This window comes from Mirounga leonina, unplaced genomic scaffold (assembly GCF_011800145.1).
Source record: "Mirounga leonina isolate KUSES-001 unplaced genomic scaffold, KU_Mleo_1.0 Mir_125, whole genome shotgun sequence".
Classification (NCBI taxonomy): Eukaryota; Metazoa; Chordata; class Mammalia; order Carnivora; family Phocidae; genus Mirounga; species Mirounga leonina.
Window position 1 is genome coordinate 15,409,958 of NW_023270305.1, and position 27,201 is coordinate 15,437,158.

The 27,201-nt window shown below is 54.5% G+C and overlaps 1 protein-coding gene and 1 long non-coding RNA gene across 3 annotated transcripts; both read left to right on the plus strand.

Moving 5' to 3' along the window:
* Window positions 1–2,210: 2,210 nt before the first annotated feature.
* On the plus strand, window positions 2,211–26,875 carry FOSL2 (FOS like 2, AP-1 transcription factor subunit). 2 transcript variants are annotated; one of them, XM_035000823.1, is made up of 4 exons: window positions 2,211–3,180; window positions 13,488–13,739; window positions 19,524–19,631; window positions 22,084–26,875. In XM_035000823.1, the coding sequence occupies exons 1-4, from the start codon at window positions 3,082–3,084 to the stop codon at window positions 22,597–22,599; spliced, it is 975 nt and encodes a 324-aa protein (XP_034856714.1). In that variant the 5' UTR covers window positions 2,211–3,081; the 3' UTR covers window positions 22,600–26,875. The 2 variants fall into 2 exon arrangements, with proteins under 2 accessions (XP_034856714.1, XP_034856716.1); XM_035000825.1 differs by lacking the exon at window positions 2,211–3,180 and adding an exon at window positions 3,187–4,210.
* On the plus strand, window positions 4,223–6,997 carry LOC118007722. Its single transcript, XR_004678468.1, has 2 exons — window positions 4,223–5,725; window positions 5,832–6,997. It is a non-coding gene; the product is annotated as an uncharacterized LOC118007722 (long non-coding RNA).
* Window positions 26,876–27,201: the final 326 nt, after the last annotated feature.

Here is a 27,201-nt window from a genome sequence, read left to right on the forward strand (position 1 = left end):
AGCGCGGGGTGGGGGAGGGCCGGGCAGCCGCTGGTGCTCAAAGGAAAACCAAAAGTGCATCTGTTTGGGCCGCTCCTTTACGCGGCTGCCCCCGGGAGGGTCCTGGCCACGCCTCGCTTTGCAGCCCCCCCAAGATCTCGCTAAGGCACCTGGGGAGGGGGGAGGCGTGTGGCGCAGGAGGGGACGGAGAGGCGAGTGAGAAAGTGTCACGATTTCTTTTCCTGCGCTCTCCCCGACACCGTCCCCACCCCCAGTTTTCTGGTTTTGCCACTGCCGCTGGGGAAAGGACTGATCGGTTTTGCGTCAAAGAACTGCATTTACTCAGTCCTGCTGGGAGAGGCGCGTAAACACCCAGGCAGGCGGGACTCAGGGATGAAACGACAATAACAACAAACAAAACAATCCCCCCCCCCCCCCCGCGTCCCCGCGGCCGGTGTGCACATCCGCCGGCCGCACACCTTTCCCCGGCCCGCGGAGTTGGGGACTCTGTCCGGAGCGCGGCGAGCGGAGGTGCGAGGGGTCTGGCCAGCCTCGCCTCGCCGCGCGCGTCCTTGGGGATGGAGCTCAGGACAAAATGTGTTTTATAGCTGTAAACAATGACCCCGAGTATTGTTTGGGATTACCGTATCTTGGGGCCATTGGGGCGGCCAGATGCCGCCAGCCGTCCCGGAAACGCCAGCGCTTTATATAGAGCCCCGGGAAAGCTTTGAGTTCCCGGCTCTATTTTTCTTTCCTAGCAACTCCCCCACTTTACAGATAAGGAAACTGAGGACCGGATCTGTGACGTGTTACAACGCACAGCGCTTCACAGGGTTCACAGTCTTCATACATCTTCCCGTCGGGTCCTCACAAGGACCTTGTGGGGTACAGATGGCGCCACTTAAGGGCCGGGGAAACCGAGACTAAAGCAGTGTCTGGACCAGAACCCAAGTTCCTTGACTCCTAGTACAGTGCTCCTCCGGATCGTCTCTGCAGAAGAATTGAAGTTCCAGAGCTGGCAAGGCCCCTAGAGGGTCATCTTTTCCAACCCCTTCATTTTATAGGAAGAAACCGAAGCCCAGAATGGTTAAGGGACTCGCCCAAAGTCTCACAGCTCATAAACAGCACAGCCTGACGTTCGTACTGCGAGGTCCGTGCTCTTTAACCCGCACCTCGCCCCGCCTCACCAGGCGAGGCGGGAAGACCCAGGAATCCACGCTCCTTGCTCCCTGAACTTCCCTCCAAAACAGCTGAGGACAACGTTGGGGCACACCCTCTGCCGGGCCTGCCTCCCTCCCTCTCTTTTATTTTTTTTAAATTCTTAACAGTCGAGTTTGCCCGATTACTATTAGATGCGTCCTAATTGTCCCGCACAGAGGGAGGCCGGAATGTCTCGACTGGTTCATTTCTTCTTCAGGGCTACTCCTAACAGATTAATTGTAGGGCCGGGCAAAAAAAAAAGTGCGTATGTTCGGGGTTGGGGGGGGCCAGCAGTGGGCAGCCAGCCATGCCGGGAAAAATAGGCAGGTCGGCCCCGCCCGGCGGCGCCGCGCCCCGCCAAGGGCCGGCCGCAGGGCGGTGCGGGTACCCTGCGCGCCCAGGGCGCCCGCTGCACCGGGCGGCGCCGCCGAGGGCGCCGACGACCGCGCTTGGCCGCGCCCTCCCTGAGAGCGGCTCTGCGCGCCCGGCTCCCGGCCTCGCGGTGGCGCCGCACTGAACCGCCCGTCTCGCTCTTCAGGCTGTGATTTTTTTGTAAAACCCGGCGCCGAGGCCCGCGCGGCCGCACTCGGGGGCCCCGCCCGGCGCCCCTTCCCAGGGCGGTGGAGGGGGAGGCCGCGGCGCGCTCGGGAGCCGGCAAGGGAATCCCTCTCCCTCCACGTCACCCGAAAGCGAGGGAACCCGCACTCGCGTCCTCTAACGCAAATGACCATCTTTGGCAACGTGCGCCAATGGAACAGACCAAGGGCGCTGGGCTCGGGGGTGCGCGGGGGTGGGGAAGGGCCAGGGCCCGGGCCGCCTCGGCGCCCCCAAGCCGCGCCGGCGGTCCGCTCGGGCCCCGCCACCGCCTTTCTTCGCCGCGCCGGGTGTGCGGCTGGCGTCAGCGCGGCCGGGAGCCGGGGCACCGAGGGGAGCGCTGCGCCCGCCTCCTCCCGCGCCTCTTCCTCCTCCTCCTCCTCCCCCCGCCTCCCCGCGCGCTCCTCCCTTGCAAGGTGGAGTCTGGGGTTGACGTGAGTGAATCCACATGGTACAGGGGCTGGAGAATAAAGAGTGTGGAGTTGAACTCGTGCCATTGTAGTGACTCATCTCGGGCAGAGCGCAGGGGCTCCGAGCGAAGCGACGAGCAAGTGAGCGGCGCTCGGCGGGCCGGGGAGCGAGGGAGAGAGGCGCGGCCGGGCGAGGCGGCCCGTCCGGGAGCAGGCGCCGGGGAAGGGGTGCAGTCGGGCGCCGCAGCGGCGGCACGGGCAGCGGGACCGCGTCCCTCTCAGCGCCGGCTCGGCTGGAACCCCGCGGCCAGGGCGCAGGCTACCTTCTCCCCGCAAGTGTCCGAGCCGCTGCGAAACTCCGGCGGCGAGTCGGCCACAGGAAGTTTATTCTCAGCTCCTTTTCTAAAAGGAGGAAATAGAAGTTTCTCCCGGCGGGCAGCCTTTCTTTTCGCCTTTTTTTTCTTTTTGCCCTGTCTGAAATCGGGGGGCCCCCGGACCTGGCAGGCGCGATCCGCCGGGCTCTTGTTCGTTTTTCAATTTCCAGTTTTTGATCGGGCGGTCTGTCCCGGCTGGGCTCCGGCTGCGCGCGGGAGCGGGAGGGCGCGCGCAGGGGAGGGACCGAGGGACGCGCGGACTTTTAGAGGGAGGGACCGGGTGGCGGTCCCGCGGCGCTCGGAGAGCAGGAAAGAAGTGCAGCGCGAGGCGCTCGGGAGGCACGGTTCCCGGGCTGTCGCCGCCTCCCGTCCGCACCCGCCACCGTCGGGGAGAAGCCCGGGAGCGAAGACTAGAGCCCGAGGCGCGGCCGGCAGGGAGCGAGCGCGCAGCAGCCGGTGCGCGGCCGCGGCGAGGGCGGGGGAAGAAAAACACCCTGTTTCCTCTCGGGCCCCCACCGCGGATCATGTACCAGGATTATCCCGGGAACTTTGACACCTCGTCCCGGGGCAGCAGCGGCTCTCCTGCGCACGCCGAGTCCTACACCAGCGGCGGCGGCCAGCAGGTAGGTGCGGGCCCCGGGTGCACCTGGCGGCGCGGGCGGACCCCCGCCCTCCTCTCGCCGCCACTGCCTCTTTTGCTTTCTTTTCCCATTTTTGGCTTGGCGAGAAAATTCCTACAGGGTCACCACTGCAAGTTTTGGATTTTCGTGTTGTCCTGCCCACCCTTCTCCCCCCACCACTTTCTTTCTTTCTTTCTTTTTTTCTTTAATTGGACCGGGGAGTGGGCTTGAAGAGCCGGCAAACCCTTTTCCTCACACTACATCTTCCCCAGACAAGCTCCTGGAATTGCAGCCTCCCTTCTCAGGAGCCTGTTAACTCCTCTCCCAGAAATCCCTCCCTCCTCTCCCCTCACTTCTCCGTGGTGGGCAAACAAATTTTTGCACCCACTGGCCTCTCCCGACATCCAAGGACTCTGTTCCTGTGGGAGAGCCCTCTCCCCCTCTTCCCCTGCTCTCCATCAGTCTTAATTTCTGAAAGAGGTTAGGGATTCGGAAACATGGTTGGGCTCTTCCAACTAATCCAGAGTGAGGGCGAGGGTTGTCGCTCTGGGAATAGGTGCGAAGGTCAGGAAGGAGGAGGTCAGCCTTGATAGGCTCGGGGCCTGCGCCTTTGTGCCCCTGTGCCCATCCATCTCCTGTTAGGGTCAGAGAAGGAGCTTGTACTGCCACCAGAAGGGGCGCCTTGAGGTTCTGGGGGTGGGGGTACCTGGGGCAAGGACGCCTGCAGAGAGAAGTGGGGGGGGAGGAAGAGACCTTGCTTAGGCTCCTGGGTGGTTCTGGAAGCGGAAAAACAACTTGTTTCTAAAGCAGCCGGACTGGTTTGCACTGGAAGGATTGTGCATGCGTTCTGTGTCTATAAATACCAGAAAGGTGCTGGTGGGGTGTCTGCCCTCTGCAGCGGCCTCCCCACCCCCCACCCCCCCAGGCTTCAGAGGGAGCTGGCTTAACAAAGAAGGCCACTACAACCTGAAGCCCATCTCGGTCAGGATCTGCGGAGTCTCTAGCCAAGTTGGCTGCAGCAAGAGTTGCCCGGGTAAGGCGGTAGCCTTGGCCTCTAGAAGCCAGCCAGCCAGGAGGGGCTGGGGTGGGCTTCCCGGGGAGGGGTGGATCCTGCCAGAAGATAAAATGGAAACACGGCTCTCTTTGGGATCTGAAGAGGGATACCTTGTTCCAAAGTGATCACCCATACTTGGTGAGTCCCCAAAATGGCTTTTCTCTATCTCCCCTGGTGCCCCCATAAGCACCCACTGCAGAGAACCTAGTCGGGGCATCGACGGGGCATTCAGTGTACCCTTAATAATGAGCCCCAAGGTGATGAGCCTTAAATCTTGTTCAAAAAGTGATTTTGTTTGCTTTCCAGTCTCGGTGGTTTTAACTGAATCCAAATATCATTAGGCAAAGGGGGTCAGAGTCATTTATACCCTTGCCCTTACTCTCCAACGCAACAAGCTGCCAAAACGTCCTTCTCCTCCTCCCTGAATCTGAAAGAGATCTTTTGATATCTTGTCTGTCCCTTTTGCTGCCGTTTTCGTGGCAGTTATCACTGTAATATGGCAATCTTGCCGCCTGGCTTTGCTCAGACCCTGGGGCCTGAATGGGAAGTCAGACCGGACATCAGTGCCCCGATTGAATAATCTGTGTCACTAGGGCTTTGAGCCCAGGATGTGAGCAGAGGCAATTCCCTGTTTTGGAAGAAAATCAGACAGGAAACCAGTGCTAGGAAGAAGGAAGAGAACTCAGTCCAGCAGGGTGTAATGGGGCCTCATTACCGAAGCAAAAAGCAGCTGTGGGCTAATTCCTAGCATGCTGTAACACATGAGGATTTTGCAATTAGTAATAACTGGTGCACGGGCTTCTTGCATATACGCCTGCCTGTTTGGCCCTGCAGCTTGAGTGAGGTGCCTTTCAAAGCAGAGGTATTGGCAAGGTAATGCGGCTTTGGACAAGTTTCTCAGCCTGTCCACTCCTGGGGAGGGGGTGGGCGGGGGGAAGGTTTTTCCATCATCTCTCCAACTTGGAGCAAAGCTGTTCTGTGGTCCTTAGGACCGACTTGAGAGGCTTTTGTTACTTCACAAGTCTGCGCTAGGACCCCACCCGATCTCCCACCGGATCTCTTGGGCTCAAGGTAACTTTATTACATACCAGATACAACTTGTAATCACTTTATTTCTCTCAGCTTCCTTTGCGGGGAGGCTTTCCTGGCATTTAGTGCCGGGCCTTCCACCTTTGTGGCGTCTCCATGGACCAGTCGGTGTAAGAAAAGAGGGTTCTCTGGTTTTCCCTTGGGCCAGTGAATATTATATTTTCCTCATCTGTTTGTTTGTGGGGCCTGATATTCCCAATAAGTTTGTTGCTGTCTATTCAACCCAGAACTTCTCTCTAGCTTAATAAAGCTTGATTTTAACACATGGCCGTGAGTTCCAGGGACTTTGGGGGGGGGGGGGGGGGGGGGCAGATAACTCTTGGTTAAAACCACTCTTCTTGTATATGGCAGGAACTCCAAGCATGAAAAATATTTCCTGTTCCAGTTATAGTTTTAATCTAAAAGGTTGGTCATTGGTGATTTTGTTTTGTCTGTAATCATTGCACACACTTCCCCCTCCTGGCCTTTTCTGTTTATTGTTGTTGTTTTCTCTCTCTTCTAACTTTCCTAGGAAAACACCTCCCAGATATATGCCCTGCCTGGCTGCCTGACTATTACGGTTTCAGGGCCTGAGCGTTACGCAATCGGCCAGTTGCACAAACACAGGTCATTTCATAACTTGTTTTCATCAGCTGGGCCCCCTTTTAATGAAAAAACAAAACAAAAACAACACCCAGAACTTTTCCAAGGCTGCCATTTGTCTGTTCCTCCGATAACTTGTGAAAATAAACCAAGAGGGACAATTCCTTTCTGGAATCAAGGAATACCAGACTAGCTCTCTTCTTCGGCAACCGCCCTTTCCCAAGAGACAGACAGACAGACACACATATGCATGCGTGCGCGCGCACACACACACACACACACACACACAAAATTCCCCGGAGTGAACTTTTGCCAACTGTACCAGGCTGGGACATTCCTCACATCAAAGAACTTTTACCAGAAATGACTGTGATTCCCAAGTCAGTCCCAATCACACCTCTCTAGTGCCCCCTACGGGACATTCTTAGAAGAACTGTCTGGGGAAGGTATTTTTCCAGCCCCAGACACTGTTAACTTGGTGAGTCTTCGGAATTCTTAGGATTTTTTTCTTTTTAATTTGGGACAGATAAATGCCATATATTTAACAGCGGTTAACTAGGAACTGCTTGACTTTGAAATGCAGTTTTTAAAAAAAATTTGTTCTAAATAAAACCTGGTTGAAAAAGGAGTGCTTTTTTTTCTTTCCCTGTTTTGATGTTTGTCTGTTCTTTAGGATGCCAGGAATTCAAATTCCCAAGGCTTGTTTTCTTGATGTGTTTGTATTAGGACACTGAGGATTGTTTGCGGAGGGGGCCTTCAGAATTTGTGGGAAGGTGGGAGGTGTATATTAAGGGTTTGCTGCCCCCCTCCCCCCCCCCGGGTTTTTTTGTCTTTGATCTTATAGATGTTGTAGATTAGGATCAAACGAAATGTTATCCCAGGAATTTGTCTGTTCTACTGATTCTTGATGGTGGAAGTCAGTGTCACTTTTTCATCAAAGTGAATGGGGTGAAGTAGCAGTCATGTATTGTTTGAGCGGAGGTTGAATTTTCCTCTCCAAACCCAAGTGCATTGCCATTGCTTTATTTCTGCCTGCCTTATTGTTCAAGGTGAATGTCAAGTTAGGAGCCTCGGGGTGTTTTTGTTTGTTTCTATCCTTTTTTTAAAAAAAGATTTATCTTTTTGAGAGAGAGAGAACACGAGCGGTGGGGGAGGGGCTGAGGGATAGGGAGAAGCAGGCTCCCCGCTGAGCAGGGAGCCCTACGTGGGGCTCAATCCCAGGACCCTGGGATCATGACCTGAGCTGAAGACAGACGCTTAACCGACTGAGCCACCTAGGCGCCCCTTTTCGTGTCTATCGTGATGCAAACACACCAGAACTTATACATCCAAATCACTGTGGTGCCTTTTGTAATCATTCCTGGAGGAGACTAACTACTTAACTGCTATTACTCAGACTCGACGTTTGACAACTCCTCTTTTGGAATCACCTTCAGCAAATTCTTTCAAAAACCCTCCCTGCTCACAAGTCTTTGTCCTTTGAGACTGAATTTTGATATTTGGAAGTTATCGAAAGATGTGACATATGAGGAATCAAGTCTGACATAGAAGGTCTGGGTGATCCAGCTGGGTCGAAAGTACAGTGTGACCCCGAGTCATCTTGGTCTCCATCTCAAGAGTCTGCTCGGGAGAGTGGTCACCAAGAGCAGGCACCTACAACAAGAGTAGGCACTTTTGCCATCCATACTTGAGATTTTTCTTTTCCTCTGTTAAACAGGAAGAAAGGTGCTGGCTTTGAGAATTCAGGAAGCTAGCTTTGTGCTCTATTTGTTGAGAGAGAGGGAAAAAAAATAGCATCATTACTTTGTGGACATGTCTCATCCATGTTGCATGCGGTGTCTTTTAATGGCCACAACATTTCAACATGACAGCAGCTGTGTGGTTGGGGTGAATAGATCTGTTCCCAACCCCACTTGGTAACTCTATCCCTCCAACTCACTGGGCCAGAGAGGGAAGCTAGGCGTTCTCTGGCCCAGCACCGTCTCTCCCTCGTGGTGACTTGACCACGTTCACCCTGCTGTGGTTAAAGGGAAGATCAGATGCCATGTCCTTCCACTGAGTGCAAAAGGGGTACACAGAATAGTGGGAATCCCACCCCCATCAACCCCACCCCCGCCGTGCTTTGGAGTGGGGTTTCTGGCCGGAAGGGCCCTGGCAGGAAAGAAACTGGGGAAACTGGATGGTAACTCCATACTGACCACTTTCTTCTTTCTGTCCCCCGTTTTTCTTTTCTTCCTTGCTTTGCTTCCACCCTGGCAGTTAGGACGAGGGGGAGAGTGTGGTTCTTTCAAGTGAACCTGGGAAAGAGAGGAGGCTGACAGGAGGCCGGTCACCTGAGAGAGTGTTTGTGGACTCTAAAATTTGGGGGAATCCTCAGTTATTAGCAGCCATTTCCATTGTGACGCAAGTGACTTTCTTCAGATAGGAAAGGCTGAAGTGATATCCAGTGCAGACTCTCTGAAGACTGGTTGAATTCCATACAGAAGGCTTTGGAGAACATCCCCAGTTTAATAGAAATAGAGAACATTGGAGTCAAGCTGGACCTCATTCGGGGTGTTCTGGGGTGTTTGAAGTGGCAATTGCCCTTTCTCCTCTCCCCCTGAGTTAGTCTCTAGAGATTTTGGAACTTTTCTTTTCCCATGCTGTGAATTTTTTTAAAAGGGGTTCTTGGGGCACCTGGGTGGCTCAGTCAGTTAAGCGTCTGCCTTCAGCTCAGGTCATGATCCCAGGGTCCTGGGCTCGAGCCCCGCATCCGGCTCCTTGCTCAGTGGGGAGTCTGCTTCTCCCTTTCCCTCTGCCTGCCGCTCCCCCTGCCTGTGCTCACTTGCTCTCTCACAAATAAATAATTTTTTTTTTTTTAAAGGGGGGAGGTTCTTAAGAGAAGCCAGTCCATTTCCAGACTTGCATAGTCATACCTGCCTGCCTGCTGAGACAGGTCACAGGTATTCATGGGGTTCATGGCTTGAGTGCTTGGGGGCCCAGTCAGGAATCAATGTGATGGAGGAATGCCTGGCTGAGTGGATAGGCTGAGAACACTGACCCTCAGTGCATCTCAAATGCCATTTCTGCCCAGCTCAGGAATATCTGGGCCAAGCCCTGCCCCATCCATGTCTGTAGGAAATGGGAACCCAAACCCTACTTCCTAGACGCTTCTGCAAAAGACTATGGTTGTGACCCTCATTTCTGAATCCAAGGCCCAGCTGTCAAGTTCAGGAAGGTCATTTTTCCAAATCAGAAAGTGCTAGGCTGCAGGGACCTCTGTGCCCTGATGAAGCTGGGTAACTAGGGTGCTGTGTTCTGAGCTGTCTTCCTTATGGACTCTGGGAACAGGACTGAACAGCCCCACGGCACCCTTAAATACGGGTGCTTCAGGATAAAGAGGGGTCTTTATGATCCCCACAAACCCACAACAAAGCTTGTAAGGGCTTGAACTTCAGCCTCTTGGTCTGGAGATTCAAGCTGGTGAGTGAGACTCCCTGAGTTAAAGGAAGAGTGCTCTCTCCTTTGTTTTGTTTTGTTTTTTGTTTTGTTTTCTTGTTCCCTCTATTTATTATTTCCCCCCAACCTGAGCATTAGGAGAGGGAATGGTCCTCTATAAGGGGGGGTCACCGAAGCACGGCCCAGGTATTTTTGTAAATAAGGTTTCATGGAACACAGGCACACCTATTTGTTTACATTCTGTCCGTGGCGGAGTTGAATAGTTGCGACAGAGACCACGTGACCCACAAAGCCTAAAATATTTACTATCTGGCCTTTTACAGCCAAAGTTTGTCACACTCTGCTCCAGGAGGTCGGTGGGGGCCAGTTTGTCCTTTTAAGGGCATTCTTGCCCACCCAGAAGTCAACAGGATGACACAGTGAAAGAAAGCATTTGGAGGCTTTGCCAGGCTGGAATGCCACCCAGCCCTCCGGCATCTTCCATCCTGTCCCTGGAGGAGGAGCTTCCAGAGGCGCTGGAGAGCCCCAGGCAACTCAAGTGAGGTCCAGGGTTCCCTCCTCTATCCCCCCTCTCAGCACATACCTGGTGCTGTGGCAGGGCTCACACGGCCCTCGTGCCTGCAGCCCAGAAGCCCTATCTTGGCTTCTGTTCAGTATTAACCCTTCCACGGAGAACCATGACTCCTCTCAGCATGATGTTTGACCGATTCCTGGGTCTGTTGGCGAAGAAGAGTGCCCGGCTGACTCCTGGGACCACAGACTCCTCGCCTCACCTCTTCTCTCCTACTCCAGGGTAGCTTTCTGAATAATACCTTTGGAGGGGAGACGAGTCACATCTGCCAGATCTCCTTGAAACGTGTGCAAGCGTCTCAGAGAGGCTCCTGGAGGAGACAAAAGCCTTCTTGAGCACAGCCCTAGTCCCCTCTGGGGATAGGACCTTGTTTTCCATGCAGTTTAGAACCAGCGTGTTACCCAGATGGCTTTACCTCCCTCTGAAACAAGCTGTGCACGCACTTAGAGGCAGTCATTACCTAGTGCCTTGTTTTTACTGCTGTCTTGTTTTGTCTAGACCCAGCTATTGCTGCAAGGAATCTGGCTGAAGGCCGGGGAGCACATTCTGGAGACCCAGAGCGAGGGCCCTGGAGGGCCCCCGGGGGGCTGCGAGTCATCCACTTATTCCCAAGGGATCTTAGCCTCCCAGCTGTGCTTCAGGTTTCCTGCTTCCCCTAGGCTGAAATGGGAGCTCTTTTGTTTGTTGAGATGAGGAGTGAATTTCTTGGAGGCTTTCCTGAAAGAAAAGCTGACAGTTCCCACAGAGGTGGAGGGTCACGTTCAGCCCTCATGCGGGATGCCTCAGGAGTTCTTCAGACCCAGAACCTGACTTGGGGAGAGAAATGGAATAAAAATGTTGGGTGCTTCCCAGGAGCGGGAAGCTGGCGGTTTTTCCTAGAGGACCCCTAGCAGAGTGCAGAGACACGGTGATGAGGCACCGTCATGGCGGTGGCGGTAGTGATTTTTGAGGACGGTGCCACCGTCCATTTGTTTGGCGCGGTGTTTCTCAACCCTGGCTGCACGTTAGAATCTCCTCAGGCTTTTTTTTTTTTTTAAATACCTTATCAGAACCCCACCCCAGACATGTTATTTTAGAACTCTAATGGTGAGGCTGACTCCGACGTTGGTGTTTTGAAAAGGCTCCTCAGAATATCCTAATGGGCAGCCACGGTTGAGAACCATCGGTGTGCTTTTGTAGCCAGTGATTATAAGTAGCTACTTATTTAATCCTCATGACAGTGCGGTGAGTTTGATGTTCGGATTCTCCCTCCAAGATGGGGAAACAGCCCTCCCTGATTCTGCAAAGGCCTCACATCCAGGCCTCCTGCTGCCTCCCCCCTCCCATCCAACAGCCCAAGAGAAGCGTAGCTGTCTGGGCCTTTGTGCTTCTGCACGCTCAGCCACACGCCCGAGCTTTCAATACTCAGCCTCCTCAAGGCCCAGCTCAGCTGTCCACGTTTTCTCCTTGAAGATCATTTCCCACCTGGATTCTTCCTTGTTCACTGCATCCTTCCTACCTACACACACACACACACACACACACACACACACACACACCTGGATTCTTCCTTGTTCACTGCATCCTTCCTACCTACACACACACACACACACACACACACACACACCAGCTCAGTCAGCTCCTGATAAAAAGCCGAGTTGTCTTTGCCTTCCAAGATGACTCAGGATCCTTTGTACTGGGCAGCTCTTCTCATAGAATTCCAGAATCCATGGCACCGGTAACTTCACAGAATCCCAGGATTCCTCGCACTGGTGGCTGTCCTCATGGAATCCCAGAATCCCTTGTGCTGGGTTGTGCTTTCTTCTCCAAACGCCCTTGACCTGGGGCCCCGGGGCAGTCTGGGAAGTGAGGCAGAGACATCCCTCCACCCAGACTGGGGACAGGCAGCTGGTGGGAAAGAGCAAGGACGGGGCCCCAGCCCCCTCAGTTACAGTGAGGTGCTCTAAGCTCCACTTTATGTTCACAACAGGAACCCAGGTGTCGTCTGTCACCAGGGACAGAGACAAGGGTGGTGTCAGCTGGCTTTGCTGCTAATATTTCTACTCCTGGTTGGTCTGACCAGGCCAAGAGAGGGGGGAGGCTATACCCCCATGCTAGTGATAGCAAGATTTCATCTGGGGTCAGACCTATGGGGCCTCCTGGGGGAGAGGGACGGTCTGTAGGGACTCTTGGCAGGGATGAGCTGATGCTCTGAGGGCAGTAGGGGTGGGTACCAGCAGCACCTGGGTCTGGGTTTCCAGGAACGAAAAAGCAATGCACAGAAGCTTATGTAGCACCATGGTTGAGAGCCCTGTCCTCTTTGTCAGGCTGGACTGCATTTGAATCCTGACCCCCCCCCCCTCCCCTGCTTAGGAGCAGGGTGGCCTTGGATAAGTTACTCAATCTCTCTGCGCCTAAATTTCTGCCTCTAAAATGGAGATAATGGTAGTTCTTACCTCAGAGGGAGAATTAATCAGACAATTGAGGTGAGACTCTACCATGGTGACTGTCATTTAGTGCGTACTCAGTAAGTGACGTTATTATTTTCATCATGTCACCCGCCAGGTTAGGGAAGAAAGAATTTGCAGAACCTTTGTGTGGAAATGGGAATCACCTGAGGATGAGGGCTCCCTTCAGGGAGCTTTCCTCCTGAAAAGCCGGAAGCCAGGGGGGGCCCTGGGGGCAGGGAGGTCCCTCCCTTCTTCCTCCTCTCACTTTCTAGTAGCCGGCCCTGAAGAAAGGCCAAGACCAACTGCTGAGGAGCACGACCCGTTTTAGTGTTTCTACTCTGTCATCATCTTATATTTTAAATAGAATGCTTCCTGCAGTATGTTCCAGAGAGTTCTGCAACACGCTCTGGGCATAAATTAAGAGTCGGGGAGAAAACTCTGAGCTAACAGCACTAAAGTTTCGCACAGACACATCTATGAACGCAGATAGATACGTAGGTAGGTAGAGACGCGGTGTGTCTGCTCCAAGCAAGATGGCGGTTAAGGGCCAGGAGGAGGACGAGGACTTAAAGGGAAGTCTGGCCACAAAGGCTACCACTTTTCAGTCCCATGAGTCGGAGGGCACCTTTTCATGGACCTGGCCTCACCCTGGATCAGGTCATAGCCCCATCCTGCACCTATTTGGAAAGTAACAAAAGCAGGCACAATAAGCTTCCTGGTGATCTTTGTTGCCCCAGAGCTGTTGGTATGCAAATCTCCTCAAGGGCTCCCAAGCCCCAGTACCCTGGGGGCTAATTGGCAGGTGACCCAGAGGCTCGTGAGGCCAGGTGGGGAGGGCTGCCCTGCAGATGCGGGCATAGCTAGCCCCAAAGGCCGCAGGGAGGGCCTGCTGAGTGTAAGTGGCTAGGGACCACATCTGCCCTCGAAGTCATTTGCGGTATGATCACGTCTTCACGAGCCACCTGAGGACCTCAGGGGAACAGATCTGCCCTGGGGCCTCAGGAATAGTTAAGATCCCCCTGATTCTTGGATGTCCAGGGAAGCCCACCCAGTGTTCTGACCTTGGCCGCCCTCCAAGCACTGGCTCTGCTCGCCCTCTTCTGCTCCGTACTTACTGGCTCAATACGATTTTTTCTCCTCATTGCAGAAATTTCGGGTAGATATGCCTGGCTCAGGCAGCGCCTTCATCCCCACCATCAACGCCATCACAACCAGCCAGGACCTGCAGTGGATGGTGCAGCCCACGGTGATCACCTCCATGTCCAACCCGTACCCCCGCTCGCACCCCTACAGCCCCCTGCCGGGCCTGGCCTCGGTCCCTGGGCACATGGCACTCCCGAGACCTGGCGTGATCAAGACCATTGGCACCACCGTGGGCCGCAGGAGGAGAGATGAGCAGGTAGGCCTCAGATCAGGGTAAGGCAGCCACATGGGTGCCTTTCAGGGCCTGTAACACACAGTGTTTTTCTGTGGTCTGCTGGGGAGCCGGGTCGGTGTTCTGGAAGCACTGAGGAGAAGAGGCAGCTCGGGACCATGGGCACATGACCCTTCCTCATGGGAAGCAGAGCTGGAGGCCCGAGAGTCAGGCCCGGCTCTGTCATCTTGCTCATGTCCCTTAGGATCCCTGAGTCTCAGCTTCCTCAGCGCAAAATGGGGATAATGGCGCCTGCCGGACAGGAGTTGTAGCCTCGCAAATGAGACCACGTGTGGGAAAACACTCTGTGCGTGGCACGGTGGCCGCGGATGGGAAGGACCGTTAGGACCTGCCTACACCGATGTCCTTCCCCGATCCTTGGCCGAGGGACCGCAGGACACACAGCCAACGAAACCCTGGCGGGGAGTTTTTGGGATTAGCCCTTCATTGTCTCCTGGAGTCTGGTGCAGGGGAAATGCTCAGCAGACCTGAAGGGTCACCCTCCAGGCCCACAGTACTTGCCTTTCCTGCTCGGCGTCCCAGGCCTCCAGCTTGAAGCAGGAGCCCATTTTACATACCTAGAATGCCCATTCCAGAAGGGTGGTGACTCTGGGGTCTTTCGAGTCTGCTCAGCTGCTCCTGCTGACGATGTGTGGTGGGGGGCTGGTCAGATGTCGGCTTTTTTTGCCCTCCAGGGGCTCAGCTTTGAGAAGGAGTCCACCTGGCAGGGAGGGACATGAGAAAGTGTGGGCCGTTGCTCTCTAGACACCATCTACCAGTACTCAAAGGCATGTCATCTCTATCAGTAGTGAGCTAGGGTAGTGGTGGGCCCCCTGATTCCGAAAAGAGAAATCAGAATCATGCATAAAAAGGGGGGATGAAGAATGAAGCAGGGGAAATTGGAGGGGTAGACGAACCATGAGAGACGATGGACTCTGAAAAACAAACAGGGTTCTAGAGGGGAGGGGGGTGGGAGGATGGGTTAGCCTGGTGGTGGGTATTGAGGAGGGCACGTTCTGCATGGAGCACTGGGTGTTATGCACAAACAATGAATCATGGAACACTTCATCTAAAACTAATGATGTAATGTATGGGGATTAACATAAGAATAAAAAAAAAGGGGGGGATGAGCCTTCGAAGTGCCCCATGTATCCCCCTTCACAGGCAATACAACCAAAGCTTAGACAAACCTGCCTGAGGCTACTTGGAAAGATTGTGGGAAGTCTGGACTAGAACCCAGTTCACTGGACTCCCTGTACAGTGCTCTTTCTACAGTACCGTGTCACTATGGATCTGGGAAGGGAAAGTACTTTAGTGGTGGGATCCCTTTTTCAAATGAAATATTTGCCTGGAGAGTCACTCCTCTCCATTTCCACCACTGTCCACTCTCGTTCTGGGATCCCAGGTCCACGGTGTTCCGATACAAGGACCTTTCACCCGTGGTCCCTGTGGATAATCATGGATCCAGTGCCAACAGTCCCCAGGATACTTAGAATTACAAGGGTCCCTACTCTGAGGAACTGGGAGCATTCATAGGATCTTCGCTCCTCTGAGGATAAAGCTGGGCCTTGCATCCCCTACACGCTGGTTTGTTCTGTTAATGGCAGGACTCAGCGCAGGGTGACACAGAGCGTAATGGACACCGTAATAGTTGCTGCTTGCAGTTGTTGGTCTTCTGCTCCTGCAGCGAGTGACCAATCTCCCCCTCGCTGCTGCTTTCCAAAATTGTAGTTGTAAACATTGCAGTAGCAGCGATCGTACTGTCCTTTATTAAATAGGCTTCCTTCAGGAGCCCAAGGTGTCAAGCTTTATGGTCACCGATGAGCTGGCTCCCCCCCCCATTATGTAAGTGACCTCTAAGTGACAGCCAGTTTTGTGAGGGACTCGAGCTAGCAGGACAAAAAGCAAGATGTGCTGAATGCTCGCCATTCTTTTTTTTTTTTTTTTAAAGATTTTATTTATTTATTTGAGACAGAGAGAATGAGAGAGCGAGAGCACATGAGAAGGGGGAGGGTCAGAGGGAGAAGCAGACTCCCTGCCGAGCAGGGAGCCCGATGCGGGACTCTATCCAGGGACTCCAGGATCATGACCTGAGCCGAAGGCAGTCGCTTAACCAACTGAGCCACCCAGGCGCCCAATGCTCGCCATTCTTTTCTGGGCCTAGCTCACACCAAATATAGAAGCTTGTATCTGAAGGGACTTTGGAGACCAGCTTTTCCAGTTTTCCCTCTGTACCCATTTTACAGATGAGGAAACAGAGGTCCAGAAAGGAGAAGGGCCCCGTCTAGGGTTACGCCGCCATGAGTTAGTGGCCAAGCTAGGACTGGAATCTACCTCCTCTGACCTTCAGCCCTGTGGTTTTCCCACCACACCACCTAGGCGTGCCTTAAGACAATCTGTCTGGAGAATTTCCTTCCTTTTCTGAGAGGGAGGGAGAGAGCCGGGAGCATTTTATCCCACGTCAGTTAGGAATTCAGACAATCATCCAGCAGCTTGGAGGAAGCCTGGGCAGTAGCATCCTTGAACCTTGGCTCTTTGCGTTCCTAGCCCGAGGGTCTTCCTCTGAAGCTTACTTCCACCTTCCTGACCTCCCCCAGGAGGATGAGCCTGTTCCCCAGAGCCAGCATGGTGCCTCACTGCCCTCCTCAGAGCCTGCCCAGAGGCTCCCTCTGAGGCCAGTGGTGGCGACTGAGGAGGCGGGGAGCAGAGGGTGTGTGGCTTGTGGGTGGGTCCGCGGTGGTGCTGACACACTCAAATTGTAACCATATTGGTGTCACCACCCCTGAACACTTCCTTGCTGACAGCTCCCACAAGCTGCCCCATATCTTACAGATAGGGGAGAGACTTCTAGGCTAATCGGGAGGTCAGAAGTTGTCCAGAAGCCCCCAAAGGGGAAGGGAGGCCCAAAGGGACCGCAGCCGGCTCTGCATCTTTTCTGCCCCTCGTCAGTGAGGGATGAGGGGCTTGTCTGGGCCTCAAGGGGAGCCCTGGTAGCCCTTTGAGTAGTGAGCCCTGAGTGCGGGACTGCAGCGGGCCCAGCAGGCTCTCTTGGTAACGGCTGGGCTCAGGTTGAGACAGGTTTAGGACCAGCACATATTCAGGGCCTCAGCCAAGTGGCCTCATGACCTCAGTTGGGCAGCCAGTCCCCACACAGAGCATGGTACCCAAGGTTGTGGACTCTTGCAGGGCTCTGAAAAAGCATCAGCAAGGAGACCTCTGAATTACATCTTCTTCCTTCTAGCACTTTCTAGGTTAGAAAGGGCTCTCACGCTGCATCTCATCTGATCATCACAGAAACTTTTTGGAGGGCAGGGCAGTTCCTAATAATCCCATATTCTAAATGGGGAAATCTGAGGCTCAGAAGGTTCAGTGATTTGTCCAAGGCCACACAGAATCGCCCCATCTGTGTTCAGCTCCCGGTCGGCCTTAGACCTCTCAGAAGAGAGAATGTGGAGCCTTTGGCTCTCCAGGGGAGGCCGAGGATTTCAGAGGCTGGGACTGAAGACGGGGCTGGAGGACAGAGGTGGAGCCAGGACGAAGTGTGGGACTCGAAGAGCAGGCCTTTGGCAGGGGCCTGGGGACTCACCGGGGTGTCACCAGCTGGGTGGGCTCTGTGTGCCCCACCTGGAGGCTGCTGCAGGGGGCAAGAGACACAGGGCGGGTGGAGCTGGTGGGAGAGGGGAGCTGGGCCTGGTTCTTAATCCCAGTGAGGTGGGGTCTCAGAGGCAGTGCAGGAGCATGGGCTGATGTCCCGGGGGTGAAGGAGGCCTGCGTCTGCCTCGGCAGGAACACAGCTCCGCCCAAGCCCTGGGAGACAGGGACCTGAGGTACCAGGAGGCCGGTAGGTCTCCCTAGAGCCTGCCAGGCTTCCTGCCTCCCCGTGGGCCACACACCTAGACTATTGCAGGGGTGCGGGGTGGATTTGAAAGTTGAGAAGGTGTGATGAGCTCCTCTGTGCTCAGGGGACCTGAGGCCTCAGAGAGACTTCACGTCTGAGCGGTTGATGGGCATGTTTCCATGCCAGCGTTTGGAGAATCTGATGTGGGACTCTGGCCCCTTGGTTGGAGCCATGGGGCTTCCTCAGTGTAGACAGGGGTGGAGTTGTCCTCTCCGATGCTGTGACCTGCTTTTCTGTGTTGCACATCACAGCAACAGACCTGCAGGGCTGTGGGGAGCCCTGGGGCCTCTGACCTGGGCCCAGCCGGGGCAGTGACTCCCTCCCTCACGGGGCGGCTGACAGTGGGGCAGCATCTCGAAGTGAGGCAGCTTTTCTCACCTCCAGAAGTGGCTTCGGCTTTTTTCCCATGTTGTCCCTGGAGGGTGGAACCCAGATTTTATTCCCCATAGAATTTTCTAAGCCCCCAGGACTGCGCTTGGCACGTAGTAGGGATGCCGTCATTGTCTGAGAACAGCATGGGATGGCCTTTCTTTTGGAATTACTTTCCACCTTGGCCCACGGCCTCGTGTCACCTCTGCCTGCGAGGGGCCCTGGGGTCACAGGAAGGGCTACATGTAAACAGAGCGTCAGCCCTGTTTCGCGGAGCAGAGTTCTTGCCCAGGGGCATGAGTCATGGGCCCCTAACCAGTCTCATCATAAGGAGCTAGATTGTAAGCTCTGCAGGGGGATTTTTGTTCATTTGGTTCTCTGATAAATCTCAGACCCGTCAAACCATGCCTGACACCTCGAAGAAGTTTCTCGTTGGTTGAATGAATGGATGTGGTGGGCAGCAGGATTGAATGTGCCTGAGGGTTCCTTCTCCGTTTGCCTGTCCCGTCCGGCCTAGCCTTGTGCCAGGCACACTAGCGAGTCCTCCAGGTTGAATGGTGAGCAGCTAGCCCTCTGGGGCTGCTAGAGGAAGTTGGGAGTGGGGTGGCATCCTTGGCCTACCCCCTGGCAATAGAACATTCCCCCCCGGGGTGGTTCTTACTCTGGGCCTGGCTACTTAACCAAACGGGGATAATGAGGCTTGCAGAGCTGGCAGAGTGGTGGGGAGGAGTAATTAGCCAGGGTTTGGAAGAAGCTGTTTAAGTGGGTGGGGCCAGGCCTGGCTGGTGTGAGGGGACTCTGGGGAAGTGGCCCCAGCTTCTTCTCTCTGGCCTTGGCACAGAATCAGGGCTGACATGACAAATGCTACCATCTCGCCTAGGCTGATGAGTCCCTGACACACTGCTGCCCTCATACATGGGATGTCACCTTCCAGGGTGGGTTCGGTTCTCAGTGCCCTCCCTGGTGGCCACAGCAGTGAGCCGCAGACTCCGGGAATGCGGGGCCCAGCCACCCTCCTCTCGCCTCTCTCCCACCCAGTCCCAGAGGGTTTCTTTCTTTCTTGCCTTTCTTTCTTTCACGAGTGGGAGGGGCAGAGGGAGAGGGAGCAAGAATCCCAAGGGGACTCCATGCTGAGCGCGGAGCCTGATGTGACCCCGAGATCATGACCTGAGCCGAAACCAAGAGTCGGATGCTCAACCGATGTGGCACCTCGGTGCCCCTCAGAAGGGTTTCTTAAAATATAGTGAGAAGGGCGCCTGGGTGGCTCAGATGGTTAAGCGTCTGCCTTTGGCTCAGGTCATGATCTCAGGGTCCTGGGATCGAGCCCCGCATCAGGCTTCCTGCTCCTTGGGAGCCTGCTTCTCCCTCTGCCTTTCTCTCTCGCTCTGTCTCTCATGAATAATAAAAAAAAAAAATCTTAAAAAAAAAAAAATATACTGAGAAAACAAAGCTGGTGAATCATGTACCCAAACCTAATCATGATCCTTGACCTTGGCCTCTAGCTGTCCCCTGAAGAAGAGGAGAAACGTCGAATCCGGAGGGAGAGGAACAAGCTGGCCGCAGCCAAGTGCCGCAACCGCCGCCGGGAGCTGACAGAGAAGCTGCAGGCGGTGAGGAGCTCTGCGTGGGGTGGGAGCACTTCCGGGTGGGCGAGAGCAAGAGCCCTGGGGCTCCTGGCCTCCCACCCTCTCCTTGTCCACTAGTGGCCGATCGATGAGCCAGTGCCGACAGAAACGGGCCTTCCTTTGAGCACAGAGGGTTAGCATCGCCCTAACTGAAGAAGGGAGAGGGCGGGCGGGAGCTGGGCTTCGGCACCAGCCTGGGCCCAGACACGGCCCCGAACAGCCTGCTGGGGCCTAGCACCCTTTCTCCTTCAGCACATGCGCGTTCCCTACTCTCGAACCTTCTGGGGCCCCTGGGTGAGGGATGGCAGAGGGAGCCTGCGCAGGCCCAGACCTGCCCCCTCAGGGCTGTTTCCCAAGGTTTCAGCTGCCCCCGTGCCTACCACCAGCAGGAGTGGCCCGGGCTAGCTTAAGTGAGCTAGTTTGGGCAGGGCTGGGTCCTTTCACCTCGGCAGGGCTTTGGAAGCTCTCTGGGTCTCATGGAAATGGTCACATGCCAGCTGATTTGGACTATCTTGGGGTTTTCTCCCATCCTTCATGGGCAGAAGGCTTCCCCACCTCTGCTATGAGCCTGAAGCTTTCACCTTGGTAGCTCACTCTGCCCTTGTGAGTCACTCGCCCCTGCTGCCTAATTGCCCACACGTGGGGGCCACGGCCCTGCCCTTCCCTCTCAAAAGCCCGACCTGACCAACATCACGTAACTCCTTCCGGAGCCTAGCCCTACAGGATGGGCTGAATGGCGCGTGGAGGAAGCCTAAAGCCAGGCCTGACTGTCCCGGGTGGAATGTTTTCAAAGTGAGGAGGCCGGGGAGACTGTCGGCGGTCCTTACCGTGACCGGCCAGGGAGCGGCTTTGGAAATCACCAATTACCTTGCACATCCCATGACTTTATTTAACGCTCCCAGTGCCATCCACCTGCCCCAGCTTCCTTCCCTTCATCCATCCTGGAGCCCTCACTCTTGGGGATTGAACGTGTACGTGTGAATTCCCTGTAGGCTGCAGGAATGTCCAGTGGAGGGGTGTGTGTGTGTGTGTGTGTGTGTGTGTGTGTGTGTGCGCGCGCGCGCACGCGTGAGCAAGCATCAGGAGGACAGGTGGGCGCTCTCCATCACTAGGTGAAGAGATCCCTTAGTGACCAGCGCTCCATGGTGTGGAGTCCTCCACTAACCTGCTAAGGGGCCAGGTCCTCTGGGTCTACCCTGGGTGCTCCCCACCGCTAGCCCCAGAATAGCCCCTCCTCCGGGGCCCCCTGCTTTTCCTCCCCTCCCTCCCCCAGAAGCCTCACACCCTACTCCCCTGCCGCTCCACCCGCCCCAGCCACCCAGGCCCCTGAGCCACATCCTCCACAGGAAACCTCTCATAAGCTCATGACGTTTGTCAGACCCTTGAGACAGATGGAAACTTTTTTTCACTGTGGAATATGCCGTTCTCTGCTTCGTGAAGCTCTGGCCTGTACCATCTCATTCTCGAACGGGACTCTGATAGGGGACAAGTGGGGAGGAGGCCCATGACACCACACCTTTTCGCCTTTCGCACCCGCTCCCTCTGCGGGTGTTTGCTGCTTCTCTCTGGCTTTGTGTCAGAGGAGGAGGCCGAGCTCCTTGCCTGGGACCCTGCCAGCCTCAGGCCTGCTCGGGCCACCGGGTTCCTCCTCTGCTAAAGCGCGGGGACTGAACGGAATGTTCTCCAGGGGTTCTGTGAGTCCTGAATCACATGCTTCAGAAATTAGAGCAAAAAAGGGAAGTGGGGCAGTGCCGATTTAGCCGGGACTGCTGGAGAACTTCCTGCCGGCCCGGCACTGTCCTCAGCTTGTGCGTGCAGCTGAGCGGCTGGTGTTGATGCAGCTGAAGGCAGGCTGATGGGGTTGAGGGGGTATGAGGAGGAGAGAGGGGTGGGACTGCACGCTGTGCTCCCGTCCCCTCCAGACCTCACTATGACCCCCCCCCAGGGGTAGCTGGGGGCAGTCCTGGCACTGAGGGCACAGGGCATGGTAGCATAGGGACCCTGGGATCGGATACACTGGGGTCAAGTCTGGTCTACCCTACCTGCTTGCTCTGTGACGTTGGGCAAATTACCAGACCTCTCTGAACTTCAGTTTCCTTATCTGCAAAATGAGTTGATTGAAAATAGCTGCTTCAGAAATCTTCTGGAGGACTGCCTGCCGTGTCGGGCACAAAGGAAGCCCTCCATCGTGCCAGCTAATTATTGATTCATCCTTCCTCCAAGCCGACTTTCCTCCTTTCTCTATCCGGAGCTTTGGACAAAAAAAGGCCTCTTGAGCCTCCAGGTGTTTCAGAAGCGGTGGGGTCTGTGGCCAGGGGTGTGAGCTCGCTGCTTTCACAGCTCTGGGTTTCCCTTTCTCATCTGGATTCGAACCGCCCGCCCTCCAGCAGGCCCCTGGCAGGTTCCTGCCCCTCACACCCCTCTCTTCCCCCTGCAGGAGACAGAGGAGCTGGAGGAGGAGAAGTCAGGCCTGCAGAAAGAGATCGCCGAGCTGCAGAAGGAGAAGGAAAAGCTGGAGTTCATGCTGGTGGCCCACGGGCCTGTGTGCAAGATCAGCCCCGAGGAGCGCCGATCGCCTCCCGCCTCTGGGCTGCCGTCCCTGCGTGGTGGGGGCGGTGGAGCGGGCGCCGTGGTGGTGAAACAGGAGCCCCTGGAAGAGGACAGCCCCTCCTCCTCGGCCGGGCTAGACAAGGCCCAGCGCTCTGTCATCAAGCCCATCAGCATTGCTGGGGGCTTCTACGGGGAGGAGCCCCTGCACACCCCCATCGTGGTGACCTCCACGCCGGCCATCACTCCGGGCACGTCGAACCTCGTCTTCACCTACCCCAGCGTCCTGGAGCAGGAACCGCCCGCGTCACCCTCCGAGTCCTGCTCCAAGGCTCACCGGCGGAGCAGTAGCAGCGGGGACCAGTCGTCAGACTCCTTGAACTCCCCCACTCTGCTGGCTCTGTAACCCGGCTCCCGGGGGGTCCTCGTCACTGCCTCCTTCCCAGGGACCAGCACCCCCGAGGGCTCCAGGGCCGTGAGGGCAAGAGGGGGGCCCTGCCACAGAGCTGCCCGGCTCTGGGGACACCCAGGTGGGATTTGGCCGCGAGGCGCTGAGGACTTCAGCCATCTCTTAGAAGTCATGGGACCTCCTCCGTCGTTCATCTTGCAAAGCAAATCCTGTTTCTTGAAAAGCCTTGGAGAACTTGGTTTGGTGGACTCAGGCATCTCTCTGGCTTCTGAAGAGCCTGCGGCTGGTGTGGACCGTTCCTGTCCCTTGTTATGCTACGTCTCTGGAGTGATGGTGTCCTTCCCCGCCCCACCCAGCATGCTCAGTGCCTTTTGGTTTCACCTTCCCTCTATTCGCCCCTTCCTCCCCCCAGTGTCAATTTCACTTCCTCTTGGTTTTTATCAAATTTGCCATGACATTTCATCTGGGTGGTGTGAATATTAAAGCTCTTCATTTCTGGAGATGGGCAGCAGGTGACTGACTCTTCTGCTGGGGCTGACTTGTCCGGAAGGGGACAGTCAATGTGCAATACAGAACCTTCTCTCCCTTGACACTCCCCGGTCCACCGCCATCTCCAGGACCACCAGCAGGGCTCCCTGAGCTCTCAAGGAGATGTTGCCATCACTGGGAGGCCTGGAGGACCCTTCCTCTCCATCCTCGGAGACAACTTTTTGGAGGAGCGGCTTGTCCAGAAGACAGGGTGTGAGTGAGACAGCCGGGGCACAGGTTGGGTTTGCCAAATGCCTAATTACCAGGCCAGGAATAGTGCCAACAAGCCACATAGGTGTCCTAGCCAGCTTCCCTTTACCTGGTATCTTGAGCAGGACGTCTCCTATAATTACTGCCTCGCCATCCTGCCCCTGGACCCTTCTCTCTAGACCAGGGAGGCGTCCCTCCCTAGGAACCACACATCACTCCAAGTCCCTACTGGATCTGCCCTCCCCCAGCCTGGCTCTCAGGGTGACGCCACCCACGGAGATTTAATGAGCGTGGGGCTGGCCCCTCCCCAGATTGCTGCCAGGTGGCCCCTCCCCAAGCCTCAAAAGGCACTTTTGTTGTGGATGGAAAGGTAGGGGAGGAAAGAGGGAGGCAGAGTGGGATTCGCCTCTCAGTGAGCTGCTGGGCCCTTTCTACCTGCTGTGGTCACCGGCTACCTGATGGAGCGCTTTCTCTTTTACATACTCTTTCCCCCAGAGTGCTCCTCGGGTCCAGCCAGCCAGCTGTGGACCAGTGGCCCGGAGCTGTTGTTAATAAGGCTTGGGGCTTACCTGTCATTCCTGGGGGGCTGCTGAAATCAGACATAAGATGTGTTGCTTCCCACTGCAGGAGAGGTGCCCCCTTCCCCTGTGGGGCGGGGAGCAGGGAGGGGGTCCTCTGGCCTCCTGCAAAAGCACAGCTGAGTGGCCTCCCTGCCTCCCACCCCTCTGAGCCTTTTTCTCCCGAGGGCATAGCTCTGGCTGATCTTGGATTGGCCTCTGCTGGGCTAGCTGCTCTGGGGGAGACCCTGCTATTGTGATTCAGCTCTAGAGATCATTGTATGATAATTTAAAATTAGATAGATATTATTTAAATCAAACCCAGTGGGGGTTAAATTTCAAAGTTAGACTCGGGAGAGAGAGAGAGAGAGAGAGAGAGAGCAAGCGCAGGAGCTGTAAGGCATTCGCTCACTTGCCCCCCTCACACACCCCGGCCTCGAGCGCTGGTCCTTATTTGCTGCCCATACCCCCCTCCGAGCTCTAGAAGGGAGCGCGCAGAATGGGGCAGCCAGAGGCTCAAAGTACACAGCCCGCTCTGACTGGAAGTGACGTGTGAAAGGCTAGGCCATGCAGAGAGAGGAGATTAAAAGAAAAAGGATTTTGTCCAAAAATATTTTAAAAATGTTATTTCCCACATTCTCTGGCTATGAGGCTGCCCTCCCGGTTTCCCAGAGGTTCTGGGAGGGGCACTCCTTATTAGACTAGGCAATTGAGTTTCTGGCTTCAGATTAATCGAAGAAACAGAAGTCAGCCAGGAACAGCAGGAGGTGGGCAAAGAAAACCGGGGTGCGCTCAGTTCTGAAAGGCTTAATCATCTCAAGTGGTATTTGTGGCCAGTTGGGAGCTCTTTGCTTCTTTTTGCATGTGTGTGTGTGTGTGTGTGTGTGTGTGTGTGTATATATGCAATATATATGTATATATTTCTTAAATGAAGCTGCTTTGGTGTTTTATTTCTAAACGTCCCTTTGTGCCCCACTTTGCACAGCACTGATCCCAAGGCAGGCCACAGTCTGTGACTCGGGGCCAGGCTGGACATTCCTGAGACAGAGTTTGGCTTTAGTTCAGATTTCAGGCTGTGTTGGCTTTGGGACCAGCAGAAGACAGAAACTCCACCACCCCGGAGGACTATAGAGGCCTCTCAGCTGTCCCATTCAGGACCCTCTGGCTTTGTTCCAGGAGGTGGTTTGGCTTTCCCAAAGCCAGAGGTTATTTGGGGAAGGCCGAATATTCACCCCAAACTCATGAGCACATCCTGCTTGACTTCTTTTGGCTTGTTCTCTGAGTTCCTGCACACACACCATTGTTCCAGAATTACCAGCCACCAGGCCTTCTGCTTTCTCCTCCATGGCTCCAGCTACATGAAGAGCTGCAGTGGGGGTGCCTTCATGCTTGGGTTGGGAACCGCTGTGCCTCCCCTGTGTCCCCAGCCATGAGGCAGCTGGTGTGGACTCCAGCTGGGCTGCAGGCAGCTCTGGGACGGCACAGGGCAGGCACTCCTTGACAGGCTAGTGTGAACCACACCCTGTCCTCTCGGCCACCTGGCTGGCCTCTCTGGGATCAGTCCTCTTCCTGGCTGAATGGACGGGGACAGCTTTTGACACAGGAAAGAGAGGAGAGCCCAGGTGAAGCTCGGGCAATGGCCGGAGCCAGCTGTAAGCGGAGAATTCACGGGGGAAGTTTTCAGAAAGAAATCATTGTTCTGCCTGTGAGAAAGGCCAGGTGTTCCACTGTGGCCAGTCACACAAGCATCTCAGCCAAGAGCCCTCAGAGGTTACTGCTTCCTTTTCTCAGGCTTTGGGGAAGAGAGTCTCCTCTCTGCTCCCACTTGGCTCTAAGTCTAAGGGAGGACTCAGTGCTACTTTTCTCCCCTTCCCTTGATGGACCAACAGCACTCCTGCAATCTCACCATTTACCTTTCCGGTTGGTCTCCTTCCTGATCAGATATCACACGGCCCCTTTGAGAAGGAAAGGCAGAAGCCCCTACTGTGTGCCAGGCACTGTGTTAGGCACTTTTATAAATATACCCTCTTTAGGATGAGACTAAGGGATGAGGGTATCCCCTCTTCAAGGCCCCCACGTAATGGATAAACAAAAGCACTTGGAGGTGAGAAGGTCTTCCTTCAAAGATCTGAGGCAAGATTGCCTCCAGTCCGAGGTTTGTTCTCAAAGGCCCATCCCCCACAGTATCCTCCCACCTCTAAACTTCTTTTCCCTCTCCCTCGTGATGTGCTCCTTTGCACTCCTCAGATGGTTGGAGGGGTAACCTGAGTCCTTATAGAATTTGTGGACCAATAGGATATGTGATGTGTGTAACTTTCTTTTTAAAACTTAAGTAAAGGGGTCTTGCTACTTTCTGCTTGTTGAGTCTTCTTGGCATTCATCTTAAAAGCCAGCATCTCACTATTTATTGACAGGTTGGGTGTGTGTGTATGTGCGTGTGTGTGTGTGTACATTTCCAGGTGTGCCTCCTGCAACTTTTAAAAAGGAAACTCAGTCGTCCCACTACTAATTTGACATCTTCTCATGCTTCTAGTGTTTTGGCCATACGTCAACAGAGGGCTTTCATTTTCCAATGCTGATGTGTTCAGGAAAGGCTGGGTCAAATTTTGAGCAGGGGATGGGAAGGGGAGGGGGAGAAGAAATCGACATTTATTTTATTATTTATTTAAAATGTTTACATCTTTGTGTTGTACCAAGCCTGAAGAGAAACAGCATTAAAATACTCAGTTCCTCTCTCCCTCTCTTTCTTCATTTTTTTTTTTTAATTTAGGCTAATGATGCTTTTTTGTTTCTGAAATGATTTGTGACATGTGTTGTATAAACTGTATAAAAAAGGTTCTGTTTTTAAAGATGGATGGTCATTCCTCTGGGGACAGTGGTCACCGAGAAAGTCTACATTGTAAGAAAATACAATGGAAGATCCTGCCCTGTTCCTCAAAAATTATTTTCTCTGTATGATTAAAAGTTTATTCCATTTATTTTAGTTTGTGGTTACTTGATGTCGAGGAAGAAAATATTCGCCTTTGTATAAAGAATAGGTATCAGGGTGTCTTTTCTGCAGTGAGAGATGTATATATCGTATTTTGGTATATAGTGGAAAAGCATAAGCTTTGTGCATCTGTATTTGAGATATGTCAATGATGTGGAGTAAAGTCTGCAATAAGATCCTGGAGGCAAACAAGTTGTACAAGATTCCTATAGCTCTACGGGGGAATTGAATTACCTTTGTGAGCAGCTGCTGCTGCTGCTGCTTCTTCTTCTTCTTCTTCTTCTTCTTCTTCTTCTTCTTCTTCTTCTTCTTCTT

Bases quoted from the DNA above. Each gene is read 5' to 3' on its own strand.
- FOSL2 (XM_035000823.1), top strand. From the start codon at position 3,082: ATGTACCAGGATTATCCCGGGAACTTTGACACCTCGTCCCGGGGCAGC. The intron at 13,740-19,523 runs GTAGGCCTCAGA...CTTGGCCTCTAG, and splicing joins GCAGGAGGAGAGATGAGCAG to CTGTCCCCTGAAGAAGAGGA. The intron at 19,632-22,083 runs GTGAGGAGCTCT...TTCCCCCTGCAG, and splicing joins TGACAGAGAAGCTGCAGGCG to GAGACAGAGGAGCTGGAGGA.